The 21,812-nt window shown below is 39.9% G+C and overlaps 2 protein-coding genes across 4 annotated transcripts; both read left to right on the forward strand.

Moving 5' to 3' along the window:
- The first annotated feature begins 373 nt into the window (after nucleotides 1–373).
- Nucleotides 374–14,485, forward strand: LOC147158732 (dihydropyrimidinase-related protein 5-like). Its single transcript, XM_086061139.1, has 14 exons — nucleotides 374–400; nucleotides 4,657–4,771; nucleotides 6,038–6,187; nucleotides 7,921–8,079; nucleotides 9,321–9,500; nucleotides 9,567–9,635; nucleotides 10,194–10,238; nucleotides 10,319–10,394; nucleotides 10,466–10,622; nucleotides 11,615–11,756; nucleotides 11,843–11,985; nucleotides 12,054–12,261; nucleotides 12,903–13,080; nucleotides 13,283–14,485. The coding sequence occupies exons 2-14, from the start codon at nucleotides 4,673–4,675 to the stop codon at nucleotides 13,366–13,368; spliced, it is 1,692 nt and encodes a 563-aa protein (XP_085917265.1). The 5' UTR covers nucleotides 374–400; nucleotides 4,657–4,672; the 3' UTR covers nucleotides 13,369–14,485.
- A 681-nt stretch (nucleotides 14,486–15,166) lies between these two features.
- Nucleotides 15,167–21,595, forward strand: LOC147158733 (microtubule-associated protein RP/EB family member 3-like). 3 transcript variants are annotated; one of them, XM_086061571.1, is made up of 9 exons: nucleotides 15,167–15,311; nucleotides 16,691–16,761; nucleotides 16,885–17,012; nucleotides 17,080–17,225; nucleotides 18,295–18,457; nucleotides 18,572–18,613; nucleotides 19,787–19,923; nucleotides 20,020–20,172; nucleotides 20,340–21,595. In XM_086061571.1, the coding sequence occupies exons 3-9, from the start codon at nucleotides 16,892–16,894 to the stop codon at nucleotides 20,406–20,408; spliced, it is 831 nt and encodes a 276-aa protein (XP_085917697.1). In that variant the 5' UTR covers nucleotides 15,167–15,311; nucleotides 16,691–16,761; nucleotides 16,885–16,891; the 3' UTR covers nucleotides 20,409–21,595. The 3 variants fall into 3 exon arrangements, with proteins under 3 accessions (XP_085917697.1, XP_085917698.1, XP_085917699.1); XM_086061572.1 differs by having other exon boundaries at nucleotides 16,888–17,012; XM_086061573.1 differs by lacking the exon at nucleotides 18,572–18,613 and having other exon boundaries at nucleotides 15,168–15,311.
- Nucleotides 21,596–21,812: the final 217 nt, after the last annotated feature.

The raw sequence follows: 21,812 nt of genomic DNA on the forward strand, positions 1-21,812 counted from the left end.
ATTTAGTAATGTGGAATAGATGGGAAAATGCTAGCTCTGCGCTTCAATTTGCTGATGAAACGGGACTAAAGTCATGAAGACAATTTAGAATCACGCGCAATACGCAATAAAGTAAATTCAGAGCTGGCGTGATGACGTCACACACCTTAATTACCATATTCCGACAGTATTTGAACGCACCCGTTTCTGGAGACAAGAGACACGCCCCTGTGGACTGACATATCTCTTTTCCCATTGGTCAATCGCGTCCGTTAAAGTGTGGATTTTAAGGCATCCCATTGGCTGCTGCCTGGCCCGTCTGAAGGCAGCATCTGTGCCTCGCGCTGTGCCAGCTGTCCTCGCACACACCGCAAGCAAGCACCCACGAGAGAGGGCCAAGGAGAACGCCACGAAATAACCGGTAAGTCGCCATTTAAAAAAAAAAAAAGAGAAAAATCACAAAAATGACCACACCGCGCTTGCTCTGACGTCATTTCGTCGTCGTAGACGAAAGTGAGAGAAAACCACCTGTCGTATTGATTATTTATATTGTACCCTAAAGCTAATTTACCGTTATTGACAGTCGGCGTGCTAACGTCTAAAATTAACCACCAAAGGTATCATCCGAAGGGGGGGAAATGACGTGTTCGGTCACGTCATGAGGTGTATTGCTTTATTTAGTAACTATTTTTTTTCCCCCTCCATCGGAATGTGTCACTGAATTTGTCATTAACGTTTACCAACGCGTTAACAAAATGCCTGTCGACGACTGTTGTGTGTGTGTCACCGCAATAATAGAACCTGCGTTAGCCATTATGTAAGATTCTTTCTCGTTCACGCGGCTTATTCGCGAATAGTATGCGCGGATGAAGCAGCATTGTGATTTGGCTTGTCATGCAACAGGGAAGGTGTGTTCGAGTGAATTTGTGGTTTTCCTTTGTTTTAGGTTAGCGTTTGCACTAAAATGGCTCTTCCCTTGTACATTATTCATCCAAATCTATCATTATAAATATGACATAATTGTATTTGGACTATTTAGAGTATATTTCTTAAAGGTGAGGCACATACATCTGCATCACTATGAAGCAGAAGGTAAATCAAATCTGACTATATTTCCCCGGTAATGTTACACATCCACATTTTGTTAGTACTGAATCAGTACTATACACGGCACTCCTTGGCAGAGGTCTTAATCCAGCCTCTGTCATCTCTTATTCCATTAATCCTCGTGATGTCTTGTGTTGTGCCACTACCTGAATTGGAGAAAACAGTGCGGGCGTTGTCATGACTCAGCAAACTGAGCATTTCACTGTCTTTTTCAACCAGCATTTTTGTGTTGCCAGAATTATTGGGGCGCTTACATTTTGACAAATGTATTTTACACTCACGATGTTTATTCTGCCATCTAGTGGAAGAGTATTTAAATAATTTGTTCTGGGATGTTGGCTAACCTCTAAATTGTTCATATTTCCAAACACATTTTCCCCTTATATACAAATGTTTGCCAGTTGCCATCATCCATTCTTTTTTTAGACAGCTTGCAGCTGTGCAGGGGCATGTTAGACCCTACATTGGTAATTTCACATCACTTAACCAAAAAAAGAAATAATTTAAAACAGGTGGGAGCTCCGAGCAACTGTGATGTCATATTCTGTCGACAGCAAGTGGCAACATGCGTTTTAAAGGTATTCAGCGAAAATGAAAAATAATTTAAGTTATGAAAATAATATTAAAATATTAACTTTACTTTAAAACAAAATTGCTCAAAAAGTTAAGTATCCCCTTTTAATGAGCAGTTCTATAAGATATGATGTAAGATATGTTGCCATGGCACATAATACGGCAAAGTTAAGTGCGACTTTCAAGGCATATTTTCCCTAAAATTGTAGTCGGACTAAACAGATGAGGTGACATTCCAAACATCTCTCACGAAAATGCAGACTAACATCTGGATCGAGAGAGATGAGCCTAATCCTCATTGGTGCCCCACTGTTGTCATGACGTATGATATATTTTTGTGATTTACTAATACTTTGATTTGTCCGTCAAACCTCCCTTCTTTCAACCTCAATCTCTTATCACCGATTGGCTCTCCTGTTTGATGCCGTGGCTTTCTATGTGGCACGCGAAATAACAAAGGCGTGCCTTGTCACTGCAAGCAGCGATTAAACCCCAGATCAGAAGTCAGCAGCTGTCGGCCACGTTCTCACAAACACGCGCTCACACTTCAGCGTTGAATAGCAGAGACGGCGGCTACGCTTGAATAGCCGCCATGTCGGAATTCAACTTGAAATGACGAGGATTAAGTCCCAACTTGATTTCCCTGCGTTGAACCTATTTTTGGTTCCACATTTAGCTCAGTGTAATAGACAAGTGACACCACCAACGACTACAATCCCAATAATAAACGTCTCTCAAAACGGAGTCCTATCATGAATGTTGTGAAAATGTGCAACGATTCAAACGCGTGATCCTGCGGTGACAGCTTTGAGGCGACCACGACACTCGCTGTTCACACATCTCCCGCAGATTGACACAGCGGCGCTTTGGCGTGTTGGGAGGTTTTATCCTGCCCTACAACATTTGCCATTGAAATCATTACCAACCAGGCAACCAAGTCAATCAAAAAACGTCTCAATTATATTTGTTGATCATACAGATCACATTCAAATGTTTTTTTTGTTTTTACTTTTCACTGAAGCAACCCCCTTCACTCCCGGCTGTTTTGCTGGGTTTTGACTGATTTTGCAAGGCCCACTGAGTATTGTGTTCTATTGCCATAAAAAAACATGGAACCTACCAAAAGAAAGATTAGAGTCTGTTCTTTCAAGAGAAAAATAGTATATTTAGTTTCATCATTATAAACAAATCTGTTTCAAACAGTGGGAGAAAATAGCTTTTTGCAACATGGTTGATCTCTTATACTCTGCTGCCACCTGCTGTCCGTTTTTGTAAGAACTACCATTGCTTCATGCATTCTCTTCAGTTCAGAGGCTGCATCAAAGCATTCTGTATGCTCTAGCATAATTTTTTTTTTACCATGGTAATATTTAAAATAGAACGTTTTGGGAGCAAATGAGTTAATGAAAATATATTATATGGACAAAAGTCTTTTCGATTGTTCAACTAATCGACAAGTAATCGATTATCAAATTAATTGATCATTATTTTTGATAATTGATGAATCATGAGCGATACAAAATTGGATAAATGGCTATGAAATTGTCCAAATGGTCGACATTTCTGCAGTCCTCCATGAAAGTAGATCGATTTTTTTGTTTTGAACCAAAATAAAACAATTGCGTTAACGTTGGAAATCAATGATCAACATTTTACTCATGTTACAAACCAGTAACTAAATCATAATTAATTTATGATTTTCGCGCTCTCGACTTGTAATGAAGTCCCGCTTCTGAAAAAAGTGTTGAAAATGTAAATGTTATGAAAAAATAGCCAGATTAATCGATTACTGAAATCATCATTAATTCCAGCCCGACCCTCTTCAATCGAGTTGGTCACCGCAAAACATTGAAGACAGTTGTGTGCTGATCGGATGTCTTTGGTGAATTTCATTCCTCAATGCTGTCATGCAAGCGTTTTCTGTTCGGTCCTTGTTTCCACTGAAAGCAGCCCAGTTCCCATCTCCTGGGAAACCACCCTTTTTATTCTGGCTGCCAAGCCGGAGGGACGCTACTTTCCATAACCTCCCCCCCCCCCTAAAAAAATAAATAAATTCCCAGCATAGACATCACTGTCATCAAGCCCAGCAGAAACCAGAGTGACACAAACGGAAGTTTTTAGTTTGGCCTGTGCCAAAAAATGAATGTCGGGTGGTCCACCTGAGTGAGATTTGCTTTTTGGGGTCCTCATTGTACTTGTTCAGCGTTTTCATTCTCGCACCCGACTGCCCCCATCCACTCTGCTCCGCTTCCCCCTCTGTTCTCATCCATCTCTTTGACTTGATTCTGTGTGACTGGGACTCAATTGTCTCCTGCCTCGCAAACTCATTGCATACAGCCAGCCATGCAAGAGTGCACACGCGGGCCATGTTTAGGGAGTGAGCACTCACTGTCGAATGCGTTTTGGAAGATTTTTCAGATCAATGTTCCTGGTGAATACATTAAAAATCAAAAAATAAAAGAGAGAGACATTTATTTTGAGAACTTCAATGAACTCTGTATTCTTCCTTTCATGCAGTGAAATCATTCTAGATAAGAAGCAAATTGGTGTGAAATCAAATTGTGCTGAAATAGAAACAATGGCGTCCTACATTGTTGGAGTGCGAAAGGACGACCATACGCCACGAAATGAAATCATCATAGCCAAAAGGGCTAGATTTCTATGGAACGGGGCTGGGATGTGCTCTGTACACGCCATGTTTCACTTTTTTTAAGTCCTCACAGTACATTATGGAACAAATGGACTGCAATTAGGTTAATTAGATGCATGATTCTGAAAGGGAAGTCCTACGGGAACGTCGCATTAGGGCTTCTTTTTAACCGGAATTTCAGTTACATGACTTTAACCATCGGGAATATATCATCGTCATTTATATGCAGAGTTCTGAAAGTGTCATTATTTTCTGTCGGAATGAATCGGTCAAAATCGATTTTCCTTTTGTGCAAATGTATTGTAAATTGTAGGACACTTTAAATGGCATTGTCATTTAACTAACAGGAGTCTGGCTGCCAACATGGGGTCCATGCGAATTCTCATCAAGGGAGGCAAAGTGGTCAATGACGACTTCACCCACGAAGCAGATGTTTACATTGAGAATGGCATCATTCAGCAGGTAGGCTTGACAAATGCGCTTTCACTGTAAAAAAAATTTTTTAAATAAAATAAATGTGATATTTACTTGAAAATACCTACTAAAGTTTTTTTTCCCCACTCAGAAATCCAAAGAAAATTTTACAAGGAGAGTTTTGAATGCAATTGACCAGTTCCTCAAGCATTTAGGAAGGAACTCGTGACCTTCAGCTCGGGATGACGGCCACTCTACCACCTGAGCCATGCCACTCTTGCTGTTTGCCACGATACTGCATTGCTGGTGTGTCCAAAATGAGACCAAAACCGAGTCTCTTGGAGGTACAAGGATTCCGCCAGACAACATCAATATACTATCACGCAGCAGGAGCGGCACGGCTCGGGTGGTAGAAGGGCTGTCGCCCAACCTGAAAGAGGGATACTTGACTCATTGAGCCGTTTTCAGCAGCTTTGTCCAGAAGGAATTTGATAACTTCATTATTCGTTTTTAACTCATTCACTCCCAGCCATTTTTACTGAAGCAATCCCCTTCTCTCCTGGCTGTTTTACTGGATTTTGACTGATTTTGCAAGGCCCGCAGAAGATTGTGTTTTATTGCTATAAAAACATGGAAACTACCAAAAGAAAGATTAGAAAAGTATATTTCTATTTGTTTCCGTTTTGGAGAATTAGCATTAGAATATAGCTAAGTTTCTCTTTTTCTTTTTTTTCTTTTTTTATCTATTTTGCTCTGCTGCCACCTGCTGGCCGTTTGTGTACTAACTACCATTTCTTCAACCGTTCTTTGCAGTTGAGAGGCTGCATTAAAGCCTTCTGTATGCTCTAGTATAAAAAAAAAAAAACCATCTTAAAAACGTATAAATACGTCTTTGAGAACATTTACAATAGAACATATTTATACGTTTTTGGGAGCAAATGAGTATTAATTGTATATAAAAAAAATTATGTAGTTATCAAATCTATTTTGGACAAAATACTAACTTCTTACTGCTGAAAATGGCTCAATGAGTCAAGTATCCCTTGAAAGTTGTGGGTTTGTTCCTCAACCCTTGAGTCGCTTTTTTAAAAATATATAAACTGGTCAAATGTACTAAAAACTCTCCTTGTAAAATTTACTTAAAATTTCTGAGTGAAAACCTTTACTTGTTTTTTTCAAGTAAATATTACTCTCTTTTTTATTTTTTTACAGTGATTTGGGACACTACAATTTGACTGTAACCATGTCCTGTGGTCTGATGAGACCAAGACGAACTCACTTTTTTAAATGAGGATGATGATCCTTTTTTTAAAGGTTGGGAAGGAGCTGATGATTCCGGGCGGGGCGAAGGTGATCGACGCGTCGGGAAAGCTGGTGCTTCCTGGCGGAATCGACACCTCCGTGCACCTGCAGCAGACGTTCATGAACGCCGACATCCAGGATGACTTCTACAGTGGCACCAAGGTACGCCCACACTTGCGTCCTTAAACACACTTTGCAGGCGCCGTTACTTTTTTTTCTTGTTGTTGTAACAGTAACTGTAGGTGATATGACGCCGTTTTCTCACGTCGATCGCGGGAGTGTTTGGCAGATTAAGCAGCACTGCGGCTTAGTGAAGCGACTGGCTTAACATCTAACGGAATGAATGCCAAGTGAAATGGGGTGAGAGGAATTTTTTGGGGGGCATACCCAATCCTCCACACGCCTGCTCACACCAGCGGACCCCCCAATCACCATCTCTCTACCCACTGACCTCGCTACCATGGCAACCAACCCCATGCTTAATGGGAAAAATCTGGATTGTGTTTGTGTGCGTGTGTGTGTTCCTTTCTCCGCCATTTTCTCTGCATCAGGCTCGTTCCATCTTACCGACACCGTCACCCCATCTCCACGATATATATAGGCTGATTCATACGGCAGTCAATATTAGGGCTGGGAATCGATTTATCGATTCGACTTCGATTCGCAAGAGTTCAGTTGGACTCCATTTTTTTCAATTCAATTCCATTCACTTCAATGACGGAACATCAATTTTTCTTAAATATCCAGGACATGATAAAAACTCCACGAACATTAAATTCGTGATTACATTTTTGCGGCGGCAGTAACTGGTTAAATGATTTCGTTTATTAATGAAAGTAGCAGGTGTTATAATCCATTAAGTGTTACGCAATCATTGATATCTTTAAGGATGTGATGAAAATATTTTCATAATTCTAATACAATGATTGTAAATATAAATTAAAAAAGATGCTTTCATTGTATTTGCTTAATTGTTTAGTTTGTTATCACTAAATGATGCCAAATAAACAATAACGGATATATAAATAGTAATGGGCAAAAAAAATTTTTTTTAATACACCCGATTAATCGATGGAATAATCAAAATAATTCTAAAAATATTTGCTAGTGACAGACCTAATTTGTTAAGAAATATGTCAATTTGCTGTCCATTCGAGCACCATATTTTGTTCTCTCTGTGCTCCCTCCATCTCACACAGTATTTTTAATTCTCCCTTGTCTCCCTCTTTGTCTCCTTTATGTTTCTTCCAAGGAGATTACCGTCACAGTAGGGGACGGTGGTCCTTCAATTAGTAATGGATTTGGGCTAAAACACTGGATTGATGTCCATCCAACCATTTTTTTCGATCAAATGTTAATTCAATACTTTGCCAGCAAAGAGCGCATTTGTATTTGGTGTAACATGACATGAGAGAATAATTAGCATATTATTTGGGTGCGGCGTACACACCAGGCCTACATGCTGATGAACACCGGGAAACGTATCCTGTTTTCCCATCACCTCAGCGCTATTCCAGTTAGCCTCCGATGAATATGAATGGGTGACTGTCTGTGTAATTTCACAGAGGCGGAGGGAGCCAAGGATGGTAGGAACATGAATGTCATAGTGGAGCAGTGTCTGTTGTCATGGCGACACAATATATTGCATTTACTACTCAGCTCGCAAAAGGTGAGTCACAGCTGAGCGCTGCTTTCGCCTCATGCGGTTTTCATGCCGGTTTACTCGGCTTGTCAATCTCCGCCGGCGTCCTCCCAGCGTCCTTTTTTTCCCCCCCTCCCTTTTTGCACATCCACTGCTGTGTAGTGCTGGGAACGAGCTGCAGCCAGCTGAGGCGACGATTGTTGTTATTTTTACATGATCATCTTTCCTTTCATTTTCTTTCCGCTTGACCCAGGCGGCTCTGATGGGCGGCACCACGATGGTGATGGCGCTGATCCTGCCTGAGCAACACTGCTCCCTGGTGGACGCCTTTGAGGACTGCCAAGCTCTGGCCGACGCCAAGGCGTGCTGCGACTACGCTCTGCATGTCGGCGTGACCTGGTGGGGGCCAAAGGTGAAGTCAGGAAAGCCCTCTCATGCCGTTAAACCACTCAACCAAAAGTAATGCTGCACATTTTCATATGTGGGTGAAATGTGTAATGACCTAGATTAGAAATCTTACATGAACTAGGTTAACACACATATTCACTGAGCACGTTAGGCAGATACTCTGAGTCACTATAGTTTTTTTTTTTTCAGCCTTTGGCTACAGGATCTCCGCTATATCATCTGCCGTGATAAGCGTATGCACGGCAATAGTAGGCACACTGCCTCGGTCGGAAAAGGAAAAAAAATGATAGCAAACAATTGACTTGGCTGTTTAATTTCACACCATAAGCACAAGTATTTGGATGCAGGCAAATAAAAAGCGATTTTTCTATAATGTGTCCCTATAATATTATCAGGGCTGGACTGGCCATCTGGCATATAGGGCAGATGCCCGGTGGGCCAGCCTCTTTTGGGGCCGATGCGGTGCTTTTTAATTATTATTTTCCTACATTTTACCACAAGAGACTGGCCCGCAATTTAGACAGACTAGTCCGGTAATCCAGTACGAATATAGATCGATATAGAACTGAAACATCAGTGGCAGAACTAAATGTTAGGCAGGAGTCGGACTGGGCCGGGCCTGACCAGGCCAATGCGCCTAAGTCAAGATGCCAGGGCCGATTTTTTTTTGTGCCATTCCAGCCCTGAATATAATAATTTCCTGAAAATGTAAATGTACACTCTAAAAAATAGAATTGTTGAACCAATTTAAGATTACAAATTGAATTGTTGACCAACTTTTTTTTTAAATTGCTACAATTTGTAACACACGATTGAATTAAGTTAGTCCAAAGTGAATGTATTAAATTTAATTAATTATGAGTTCATTCAACTTAATATATTCACTTTGGACTAACTTAATTCAATCGTGTGTTCCCAATTGTAATGATTTTTTTTTAAAGCTGGTCAATAATTTACTCTTTTTAGAGTGTACATCATATCCCAGAAGTCTTTGCGGCAGAACCGTTCTAATCAAGTGGGTGGAGCTTGCAGAGTTGGTTTAACACCAAACAAAACAGCTGTCAACTAACTCCAACGAACATTTAGATCAGACAATGTTGAAAAATACTTGGGGGTTTAAATCAACTCTGAAACATTTAACACCAAGATTTTAACACTCGTACAACTTTTGGACTGAAAAGGAGCATATATATTGCATTGTCTGTCAAGTTTCACATGATTAGCCCTGATCTGCCGCTCGCTCAGGTGCGTAACGAGATGGAGACGCTGGTCAGGGAGCACGGGGTCAACTCCTTCCAGATGTTCATGGCCTACAAGGAGATGATGATGCTGAGGGACTCGGAGCTGTACCAGGCGCTGCAGACCTGCAAGGACATCGGCGCCATCGCGCGTGTCCACGCCGAGAACGGAGAGCTGGTGGCAGAGGTGCGCAATCTTCATGAGCAAGTGAGAGCGTATGATTACGTGAATATTCTCTCTTATGATTCATAGGGTGCGAAAGAGGCTCTGGAGTTGGGTATCAGTGGACCTGAAGGCATCGAGGTCAGCCGTCCAGAGGAGGTAAAGTAGTCACTTTCAGTTTTTTTTTTATGAGCCAAACAAAAGCATTCAAGAAGAGCAGACGGCTTGCCACAGGAGGCAAAACAAACTTGGGGCTAAACCCGCTAATGCTATTTTAAAGCGGCATTAGCGAGTGAACGTGCGATTAAATGGGGATTATCCATTGTGAATTTGAATTGGATCCAAATGTGCTGTCTGGAGCAGATCTGGAATAAACTTCACATTTACCATATTTTTCGGACTGAACAGAATCTCGTGTCATTGCGGCCAAAGGTAAAATCTTGGTCGGTTGTGGTGGATGCCGCATGCTAACCTAGCGAGCTAGCTGGAAAGATGGTTCCATTTGTTTGTTCCCGTGAAGGTCAGCAGCAAACTAATGACGTACGTCACACATTAGTTGCCATGACGACCTCCTCTTCTACTTCCTTTTGGCAATTTTGGGTGCGAGTCCAAGCGCTACTGTCCTCCATTCTAAAAAGCGGGGGTGAAAACACAATTCACACAAGTCAATATTGTGTCTAAAACACTTTCTGTCTGCTTCTAATGACGTTTTTGCAGCTGGAATCAGAGGCTACGCACAGAGCCGTCACAATCGCCAATAGGGTAAATGAACACACCTGTTTTGTTTCCTGTTTGTGGGACGGTGATGCGATCAATTAGCAATCCATTTTTTGCGTTTACAGGCCCACTGCCCGATCTACTTGGTGAATGTTTCCAGTATGGCCGCCGGAGATATGATTGCCGCTGCCAAGATGCAGGGTTGGTCCCCGGCATGATAAGAACGCACACACAGACGCCAGACGGCAATAATGCTCTTCGTGTGTGCGCAGGTAAGGTGGTCCACGCGGAGACCACCGTCGCTCACGCAGTGTTGAACGGCATGCAGTATTACCACCAGGAGTGGGTTCACGCTGCCGCACACGTCATCGTCCCTCCTCTCCGCCTCGACCCCAACACTCCCGGATACCTCATGGGACTGTTGGGCAAGTGCGTGGACAGTTCACAGGGAACCTGAAGTTGAAACAATGACAGATACGTGTTTCGTGTTGTCCCTCAATGATCGTGTTTTCCATGTTTATTTTTTCAATCCTCTTACCTAATTACCTGTGGTGCCATTCGAACTATTGTATTCCTGCCAGTAAAAAAAAAGGGATAATTTTTTTCTGTATTATTATTATTATTATTATTATTATTACTGTAAAGTAGCCTGTTTCCACCAATGGGAATGTTTTCCTCTCAGAAGCTCATTTCTGCCTGTGGATTATTTATTTTTTAATTATTATTATTTATTTTTTACTGTTTATCAGTTGTTGTTTTTTGTTGTTTTTTACTGTCAGAAGCTCATTTCTGCCAGTAATTTTTTTTCTTGATGTTAGAAGCCCGTCTTCGACAGTGGATTTTTTTTTTTTGTAACTATATTTTATTTTTTTACCTTCAGAAGTCAATTTCTGCCAGTGGGAAAAAAAATGTTGTTTTTTTTTACTGTAAATAAACCAGTTTCAAGCAGTATATGTATATATACATATATATATATATATATTTTTTTTTTTTACTAACATCAAAAGCCCGTTTTTGCCTGTGTTTTTTTCTTCTTCTGCTTTTAATGTTCCTCCTGGCGCAACCTGGTTGTTTTCACAAAATTAAAAAAATAATAATAATTGAAAGGCCTTAAATGGAGCGCCAACGCTACAGTTGAAAGAAAGATTTGCAGAAGTATAAGATACCTTAATTTAGTCACGTTTTAGAGTCCCGTGGACTTCATGTAATCGTGTGTAAAGGTAATCTGACAGTTTTTGATTGTGTTTGTTTTTTTTAATTGATGGAAAGCATCTTACCAAACTAAAAAAAAAAATCACTGGTGGAAATGGGCTCCTGCTGTATTTATTGTTTTGAGGTAATAGCTTTCCAATTTTTTTACGCAAACGAACTTGTGTTATGTCTAACTCGGCATCAGCTAAAAGTACACATCCCGTTTCCAGTGACACTCTGAGCGTTGTGGCATCAGAGCACCGTCCTTTCAGCACCAAGCAGAGGGCCTTGGGCAAGGAGGACTTCACCAAGATCCCCCACGGGGTGCCTGGAGTCCAGGACAGGATGAGCGTCATCTGGGAGCGGGGGGTGGTACGCGCGTTGACTTTCTCATCATCACACATCTGTCTTAAAAAATACATATCCACGCCCACCTATCAACGCGCTCGCTCCTTTAGGTTACAGGAAAGATGGACGAGAATCGTTTTGTGGCCGTGACGAGCGCTAACGCCGCAAAGATCTACAATTTGTATCCACGCAAGGGTCGCATCATCCCCGGGGCGGACGGCGACGTGGTGGTGTGGGATCCGGATGCAACCAGGTGAGTTAGCACCGGATGGTTGAACTCTTTTGTCATAAAACCTGGCGCTCATTTTGCTCTTTGCGCAGGACAATCTCCGTCGGCACTCAGGTGCAAGGAGGAGACTTCAACCTGTACGAGGGCATGCGCTGCCACGGCGTTCCTCTGGTCACCATCAGCCGAGGACGTTTGGTGTGCGAGAACGCAACGTTCATGTGTGCCGAGGGCTCCGGGAAGTTCTACCCGCAGCGGACCTTCCCTGATTACCTGTACAAGAAGATGGTGCAGAGAGAAAAAGTGAGTGCATGCGCATTAAAAAAAAAAATGATGTGAGATTACTTATAAATGTAATAATGAAGGGTGGCAGGCGGTTAAAAAATGTTATCGTAATTAATCGGATGACTTCAATAGTAAACTCGCGATTAATTATTTTCAAAAGTCTTATTTACATAAAAGTGAAAAAAATGTTAAACTAATAGAAATATGGTTGCATGTTTTAGTTATTGATACAGTGTGATAAAACGAGTGTGATATTGATTTGTGTGGAGATCATATTTCTGCCACTAGATGGCACAAATGCATTTGGAAGACGTTGGTGACAGCTCGGGGCATTTTTAAATTAAGAGCTATCTAATCTTTAACATGAAGTAACTTGTGAAATTCTGCACATTTTTACAATTGTAAAATACAACTTGACCCCAGTCTCCACAAATATATGCATTATTATTACATTTATTACTGCTAAATTTTGACGTGGATGTGTCTGCTGCATTGCAACTGAAATCCCCCCAGTACAGGCTTTCCAAGTAAGGGGCGGTCATTAATCGCACGTAAAAAAAAAAAACTGCGGCATTAAAGTAACTTTTAATTAACTCAAAATGAACGCACTAATTTTGACACCCCTAATAATAACTTGATCTGTATCACCCCATTGACAGGCTCAGGCATATAAAGGAGTTGACCGGGATCCCTATTCTGGTGATGTGGTCAAAGTTACCAATGCTATGAAGAAGGATCTTGGTTTGAGTCCCATTGATGGAGAAGGCACTAACAAAGGCGTGGTGAGAATGCAACAGGGGGTTCGAGACCTCCATGAGAGCTCTTTTAGCCTCTCAGGTACGTAAAAACAAAAAAAAATGCTACATTGAAACACTTAACTAAACTTAATATTCCTCTAAATGCAACAATTAACTAAAATACCGTATTTAGACTAGACTAGCAATAGAACATATTGTCAAAAAAATGATGAGTGCCGTTGACTTCCCCTTTCATGACTTGATTTGAATGGCAACAGAAGTTAATAGCGTGTCCTCCATAGGGTCTCAGGTTGATGACCACATCCCCAAGAGGTCCTCCGCTCGAATCCTGGCCCCTCCAGGTGGCCGTTCCAGTGGAATCTGGTAAACTGTGGCCCAAGGAAATCAACCGTCCAAGCCTCCTTGTTTTTGTAAATTTCCCAACGACCAAGAAAACTGCACTGATTTGAAAACATGTTAAAAGGGAAATTGTTCTCAGTGATTGGCTGAAGTGATTTTTACAAATGTCATTCTGAAACGATAAAATACGCCGGATGAGGTGCTATGTATAAATTTGTTTTCCAAATTTGAGCAGGTCACAACTAACCGACTACTCGTTGCTTGTCAGAAGAAAGGGACTAAATGCTTAGAAAAAAACTGTACCGTTTTTTTAAAATAGTTTGACTTGGCGTCGACTTAAAAATGAAATATCTTAAACTAGTACCACTGGATTCAGTGAACCATCTCCATCACAATGTAGTCGCGCAAGATGAGTGAAGAATTCTGTTTATGATAAAAAAAAAACACCTACTGTGCTTAATTCCTCGGCTGTTCCTGTGTTTTCGTTCCCCAACGGATGGACTGTGTCGTGTGGTGATGACATCCAACTGTTCAACATACTGCGTGATCTTTGCGGCAACACTCTCCAGTCTGTCACACACAACTGACAAATATCTCAGCGATTTTCATGTTCCGAATTATACGCGATACGAGTCACATTATTTCCGAAATGAGAACGTTAGCGTCGCAAAAGCCTCCACGCGAGGCAGGAAGATTGAGCTGCACATGCTACTTGCGAAAGCACAGATCCTCTCTCACCTCCTGAAGCGTCATTCCGTTCCAGCACTGTTGTTTTATTCATGACCGTATTGTTTTTTTTGTCCGTGCACTGTACTTTTAGGATGCTTTCTTTTAGTTAAAAGAATAAATGTGCCAATGTGAGTGAGTCACCCCTATTACCGCACACACCATGCATGAAACGAACCACATAGAGACAGATATGGATGGCCACAGGTTCACAAATGGTGCTTTTTTTTTTCTTTTCTTATAAGGGTGTTTATTTTTTTTGTGGATGATTGTTGTTTAGGAGGCACTGTAAATTGCCAGTGGCTGTGCGTTGTCAAGTTTGTGAATTGTTTTGTTGGAAAGTGAACCTGTTGAATATGTACTGTGGCTGCTTGTTTCTTACCACAAAGTATTGGTAAAACAATAAAATAGAAAAAGTATCCCAATGTCTGTATTCTTTTTTTATTTTTATTATTAAGCTCCACAGCCTACTTTTCATTTTCAAGCACAGTCATTCAAGATCATATAAGATATGCGGTGGCGCAAAACAAACAATCGCAGTCATTTCAGTACGTGATTATTGGATCAAAGTGCATTCAAGTTCTCACGTTGCATTATGTAAAGCCACCTGCAGGATGGTCATCGTGACGTCAGATGTTTCATTGTATGCGATCTTGAAAGATTTGTTCCAAACGTATTATCATACAGATTGTTTGTATTTCAAAGCTGTGATAATGACATCTTCCTATTGTATCTATGACCTCCAGAAGATTACGTTATAATGCTTTAATAAACGAAATCCTAATTTAATCATCGTTATCTATCCTCAACGTGCTGCGTTCGCTATTGGATAAATAAGTGCAGTGATTAAATTAAACAAAAGTCAACGTAAAACATGTACGTCAATTAAATTAAGGAGGCACAATTTTTTTAAATAAAAAATACGTAATAGGTCTCAAAATATAAATATCTTAGCTATTAATACACAACTTTAACACTGACAGGAAAAAAGCATTTGGGCATCAGCGTTTTAAATCACCAAAAGTGGGCCTCGGTCATTTCGTCGGAGCCAACATGGCGCCTCGGCACACTCCAGTTTCACCAGATCTAACGAGAAAATAGTGCAACTGAGTTGCGCATGCGCGGTGGCCACCAGCTTAAGTGCTCTGCGCAGTTCAGCAGGCAGCGGTCTGGGTTTATATCAACGGAAAACGACATCATCTCATTGAACGACACAGCAGTCAGAGGGACTTTGACGCTCCCCGAGTAAGCCATATATCTCTTTACTTAACCAACATTGTCCTCATTTACGCGTTCGGTTGAGTGTTTGGACTGCTGGATTTGCTCTTTATTGTCTTGACGGGCTAATCGCAGCAGCGCCACACGGAGTGACAGACAGTCCTTCTTTCTTTAGTAATGTATGTTTTCCTTCAGGCCTCCAGAGGGGGTAACGTTAACTTCAGACCCGCATTTAAATCCTCGTCTGAGGATTTCCATGTCTACCCGCCGCTCAAGCGACATTTTGACTTGTCACGAATTCAACAACAGGGTCCGAATTGGCAATTTAGTTGCCTAGCCGACGTTAGCAGAAGTTAGCAAGGCGCTAGCGCCACAGCGGTTAGAATGTCCAACTGAAACACGTTCACAGCTTCCAAGCTTGTCAAGCACTCTTTGCGTGTATTATTTATGACTTTACTCAGTTTTTATTGTTTCTCTTGCTATGCTTAAATACTAATATGAAACATGTTCTAATTGTTGACGTTTTTTTTTTTTATCGCAATGTAATTCACATTATTTTAATAACTTTATAAAGAATTTGTCCACACGATTTATTAAATATATCTACATACTTTACTGTGTATATTTTGCAGATAGACACACTTTTGTCTTTTTATTCGTAATTAATCCGGACTGTGCAATAATCTGGCTTCATTGTGCCGTTCTAGATTATACAGTAATGAATGTCTAATGTGTTTGCTTTGTAAATAAAACACGTGATAACAGCCTTTATAAAAGTCTGCTAGCTTAATGCTAATACGCAATGCAAAAAGGCATAGAACGGTTAGCGTCAATTTTGGTGCTCTATAAATAAAGGCGAATTGAGTATACTGCCCCTGGTGGCCGAGGCATGCGCATTACATTATCGATGGACATCCATCCAAACTTTATGTCCTATTTAATTACATCATTACTAACTGGCACTGCTTTTATGAAGCATTTCCATTATTCCAAATTTGAACAATTCTAGAGATATGAGTGTTTTGAGTTATGAGCACCATCCTGGAACAAATTAAATCCATAAATCAAAGTACCCACTGTAAAGGTATTTATGGAACCTGAGGGGAAAATGAGCTGTCTATTTTCGGTTCAGCATTTATTTATTCAAGCGGACACCTGTTATTCCAGCTAGCAAATTAGCAGCGCATGCTGAGTGGACAGTTACCTCTGTGAAGCTCTGCTGTCAGGAAGTGATTGCTCAGCACAACATCCCGTGTGTTGTCATTTGGGACCACGGGATCCCCCCCGATCCACTGCCCCCTTATCCCAGCTGCTTTTGTTAACTAGCTTTGGTTAAACCGTTAAATGAGGATTAGGCAGAACTTTTAGGTGATTGAGTGCGTGACTGTCTACATTGATGTTCCCAGGGTCTTGTTTAAAGGTGGTCCAGTCGAACCTGCTTGGAAGCGTTTTTCACACCAACGCACACCCAGTGACGGTGAGTGATATGAGATTTCTTTTGTGGCAAAGTTAAAAATCAGCATATTGAAACTAAAAAAATGTTTTTTGAAAGGTGGTAGTCAACACTCAAGACGAGAGTATTATTTAACTTTGTTTGAAGCAGGAGGATGGCGGTGAATGTCTACTCCACCTCTATGACCATAGAGAACCTGAGTCGTCATGACATGTTGGCGTGGGTCAACGACTCTTTACAGCTCACCTACACCAAGATTGAGCAACTCGGTTCAGGTAAACGCACACACTTTTACATTCACGACACCTAACTGATGTTAACACGATGATTTATTCTCTTTAGGTGCAGCGTACTGTCAGTTCATGGACATGCTGTTTCCAGGGTGCATTTTGTTGAAAAAAGTCAAATTCAACGCCAAACTAGAGCACGAATACATCCACAATTTCAAGGTCTTACAGGCTTCATTCAAGAGAATGTCCATAGATAAGGTAAGCGTGCACGTTTCAGGAGATAAAACAAATATTTTACTACTGGTTCATGAGGAGTTAAGACCCAGTCAGGTTTTCCATTTGAGTATTTATCTCAGGGATCGGCAACTGGCAACAACCATACTCTTTGATTCCAGTAGATTTGATCTTTATTTATTTTTGAACAAGTACAATAAAAGTAAACATAAAAGCTCATAAAAAGTGTTCGGTTCGAGAAGGGGCAGAAGGAAGCCAAAGCTTGAGTTGCATCTTAATTAATTTTCATAAATAATTTGAAAAAATATATATATTTTTTTTACAAACACAACAAATTCTTCAAAAAAATATGTAGTTAAGAAAATCTAGGAAAAAATGGAGAGAAAAAAATGGAGAGAAAAAAATATTTAAAAATACTGGAAAAAAAGAGAAATAAATTTGAGAATATGCGATTATTTTTTATTTTTTACAAACCCGACAAATTTTTCATAAAACACTGATGAATATTCGATGTGGATGTTCTGTGAAAAACGAGGGGAAATGGTGAATAAAAAAATTGATAAAAAAATATATATATTTAAAAATACTGGAAAAATGAATCTGAGAATACGCGGTTGAAAAAAAAAGAGTTTTTTACAAACACAACAAATTCTTCAAAAAACACTAATGAATATTTAATATAGATTTTCTATGAAAAACATGGAAAATGGTAAAGAAAATCCAGGGGAAAAATTGAGAGAGAGAAAAGAAAATGTAAAAAAAAAAACTTAAAATGAATCTGAGAGTGCGATTGGAAAAAATGTTTTTTTTTTACAAACCCAACAAATTCTTCAAAAAAACACTAATGAATATTCAATATAGATTATAGATAGAAAACAGGGAAATTGCACAAAAAAAATACTGGGAAAAAAATAAAAATAAATCTGAGAATATGTGAATCCAAGGGTGCCAAACCGCAAGTGTATAGTGGTTGGCTGTCGTTTTAAACCGTAATTTCACAATTCACCACTAGATGGCATACAATGCTTAGTTGCACTTACTCCAGATTTTGTACACATACAAATTATAGACCGAAACTGTGTCCCTCTCTCAGATAATTCCCGTCGAGAGGCTGGTCAAAGGCAAATTCCAGGACAACTTTGAGTTCCTGCAGTGGTTTAAGAAGTTTTTCGATGCCAACTACGACGGCAAAGAATACGACCCTCTACTGTTACGGCAGGGCCTGGAGGGAACGCCGCCGCCCCCGCCCAATTCAGGTACAATGCAGTACATGCAAGTTAGCGTGAGCGTGTGTCTGTGTGTGCGTGGAAAATAGGCTTCATTTCACGTCTCTTCCTCTTGATGCAACCACATCCCCACCTCTAACACAGGTGACCCCATTGTCCACAAACCCAAAAGACCTGCTCGCTCAGGTAACACCCATTTCATTGTGGCATTTGCGTTTTGTGTTTTCCTCACATTTACGCTAAACCCGGACTAGTCTGCTCTAATGTTTGCGGTTGTGTGTTGATAAATGTCACAATGTTTTAACACACGTAAATAATAACACAACTTGTAGACTGTTGAGGGATGAAACTAAAGCACGGCCTTTAAGTGAAACAATGTCAAAACACATTTAGATAAAGGTGGAAAGAGTTTAGAGTAGACCAGGAGGGAAATTATCCGCTTTTCATATTTGTTTACCATTTATCCACCAATTCTCAAATCAATTTGAATGGTTACTTATTGTACGTTTTGCTGAAAAACATGATTTTTTTTTTAATCTAATTTGATCATAATGCCACATTGCCACGTAAAATTTAATAAAAGTCTCCCGTCACAACAATTCCGTTGTTCTTCGGTTCTTCAAGCTTAGGCAATAATTGAGACCTTATAAGATATAGGATATTTATTGTGTCTTAGGTTATAGCTCTGTCAGTATATATAAGTAGCGTATTTTTTTTCAAGTACCTTCTTCGAGATACCGATGCAAACGTGTGAGACACCATTCATCAATGTAACTTTTTTGTTTGTTTTTGTGTGCTGGCTATTATTAAATGTATACTGCCACGTCGTCATTTATTACAGAGAGTGCAGACTTAATTTATGCATATTATTTTGCAAATGGTACAAGTGTTATATCCCCGCATCTTCTGGAAAAGTCCAGAATTAATTTGGGAATTTTTTTTTTTACCGCAACTGAAAATATTTTTATAATAAAATAAGTATATATAATAATAATTATTATTATTATTATATAGTATAGTATAATATAATATAAATAAATAAAATACAATATTTTTTATAACTACTGTAACTCCACATTAGATTCTGAGATACTCACGTGTGGGTTTGTGTCTTTGTAGGCCCCATCAGAACATGATATATTCATGATATAATATAAATATATATTATTATTATTATTATATAAATATTAAAAAAATGTTTATTATATAAATATAAATATTATTATTATATAAATACAAAAATTATTCATGTTATAATATAACGATTATTATTATATAATATGAATAATAAATAAAATATTTTTTTATAACCACTGTAGCTTCTCGGAGATACACACGTGTGCGTTTGTGTCTTTGTAGGCCCCACCAGAACGTCTCCCACTGCACCTAAGAGTGTCCCCACCCCGCAGAGGCAGATCAATGCACCAGCAACCCGCCGGACCCCCCTCTTGGCCCGCAATGGGGGCGACTCGGAGCTCGTGGAGCTCAACCAGCAGGTAGCGACAAAATGTTGGCTTCATCTTCTTATCGGCAGGAAAGACATTTCAATTGCGTTTTTATATCTCTCGTTGGCATCTTCCCTGTCCACGCAGCTACTGGATTTGAAACTGTCTTTGGACGGACTCGAGAAGGAGAGGGACTTTTACTTTGGCAAGCTGAGAGACATTGAGTTGATCTGCCAGGACGGAGAGAGTGAAAATGCTTCAGTCCTCAACAAAATTATGGACATACTCTATGCTACAGAGGTAAATAGCATCCATAGATATACTTTTCGAGAAGCAATTACTCTACGCTCATTTTTTTTTGTTTTGTTTTGTTATCATGACAAGCAGCTAATAATGCTCACCATTGCAACTAGCCAGTGAAAATATGTAAGAAGCAAAATGTCGAAAGGTTTTGACATGTTTTCCAGGAGGGCTTTGCGCCGCCAGATGACGAGGATGTTGACGAAGGGGCACAAGGAGACCAGGAAGAGTTCTGACCTGTCCTTTCCTTCCCCCGTCTAACCCAATTTAACCTTCGTCATAACCACACAAAATTTTCTCCCCTGTCACTTTACTTAACTTTTTACAAGGTCCCCCTTACTCCTTCCGTCTCGTTTGTGGCTGTTCAGTATCACATCTGATTATCATTATTATTATTTTTTACAGTCTAGCGTACAAAACAACGTTTGGACCTGTCGGTTTACTGGGCTAAACCAGAGGTGCCAGTTGTTGGGCGCGATAGCTCACTAGACTGCATTTTAAGAGCGTTGAGATTACAGCACTGGAAGCAACATTGTGAGCCGCGTGTGTGAAGATGCAGGCGCCTTTCTCTCACCGTGCACTTTAATTGGCGGCCATGTGCAGAAACGCTCATTTGAATTTGCTGTTGGTGGTGGTGAGATGATAAGTGAATGCAATTGAATATGTTTTGCATCGTGGATCTGTACAAGAAGCCTGCGGACATATCACAGACAGCACATAAAGATTTAAAAAACAAAAAAAGAATAAAAAAAAAAAAGGTCGTCATTTCAAGTTTAAAGAAAATGCTTTTACTGATCAAAATAACCTAGCTTGTTTTTGAGGAAGCCTGATGTATTTATGATTTTATTTATTTGTCTTTTTGTAGTCAGCGCCGTCACTTTTTGGAAAATATAAATAAAAGGCGGTTCGGGATTGAAAGTCTTGCACTAAATGTAGCGAAAGAAGCCCACACATGTGATCCTAATTGCCAACTAGCAGTGATTGGCTGCAGCCAGAAATATACAGGAAGATGCAATTATATATTTTGTAGCTTTGTTGTTGTTGTTTTTTTATCCGCATTGAATTGCTGAAACCGAAAAGGCCAAGTCAGAGTTGTCATTTAAAAGACAAATATCAGGTTTTAATTTTATTATTGTTGACAAGTGAGTCAAAGACACTACTAAATTACTGATGGTTGACCAATCCATTCATTTTAAGCTCAACATTTCAGCTGCTATTCTGTTATTTTTTGCTGTATTTAATTGAGTTTCCATTTACTACATAGCACTAAAATGCCCGTGTGGTATGTTGTCACTGGCAGCCTGGCTGAGTGGTCAAAATTAATTGGACCTTTTTGTTTTTGCTCAGTTTGTCTCCTAGTTGTCGTGATAAACATCTGGACTGACTGTTGGAATGAAATAAAGCGCTGAGGTTCAAGAAAAGCAAGAAATCATTGTCATTGTATTTTGTTACGCTATGAAATGATACACTACATGACAATGAAATATAATTTCTTATGATTTACGCTTTTTACAAGATCATGTTGAACACACGATAGACAAATCCAAATTGTTACAAATGTGGAACACTAAAGACACATCCTAGATCTGAATGAATTAAATATTCTTATTAATTATTTTGTTCTTTACATAGTTGAATCA

The sequence above is a fragment of the Leptonotus elevatus genome, chromosome 18 (genome assembly GCF_054856555.1).
Source record: "Leptonotus elevatus isolate MCC_2025b chromosome 18, RoL_Lele_1.0, whole genome shotgun sequence".
Lineage (NCBI taxonomy): Eukaryota > Metazoa > Chordata > Actinopteri > Syngnathiformes > Syngnathidae > Leptonotus > Leptonotus elevatus.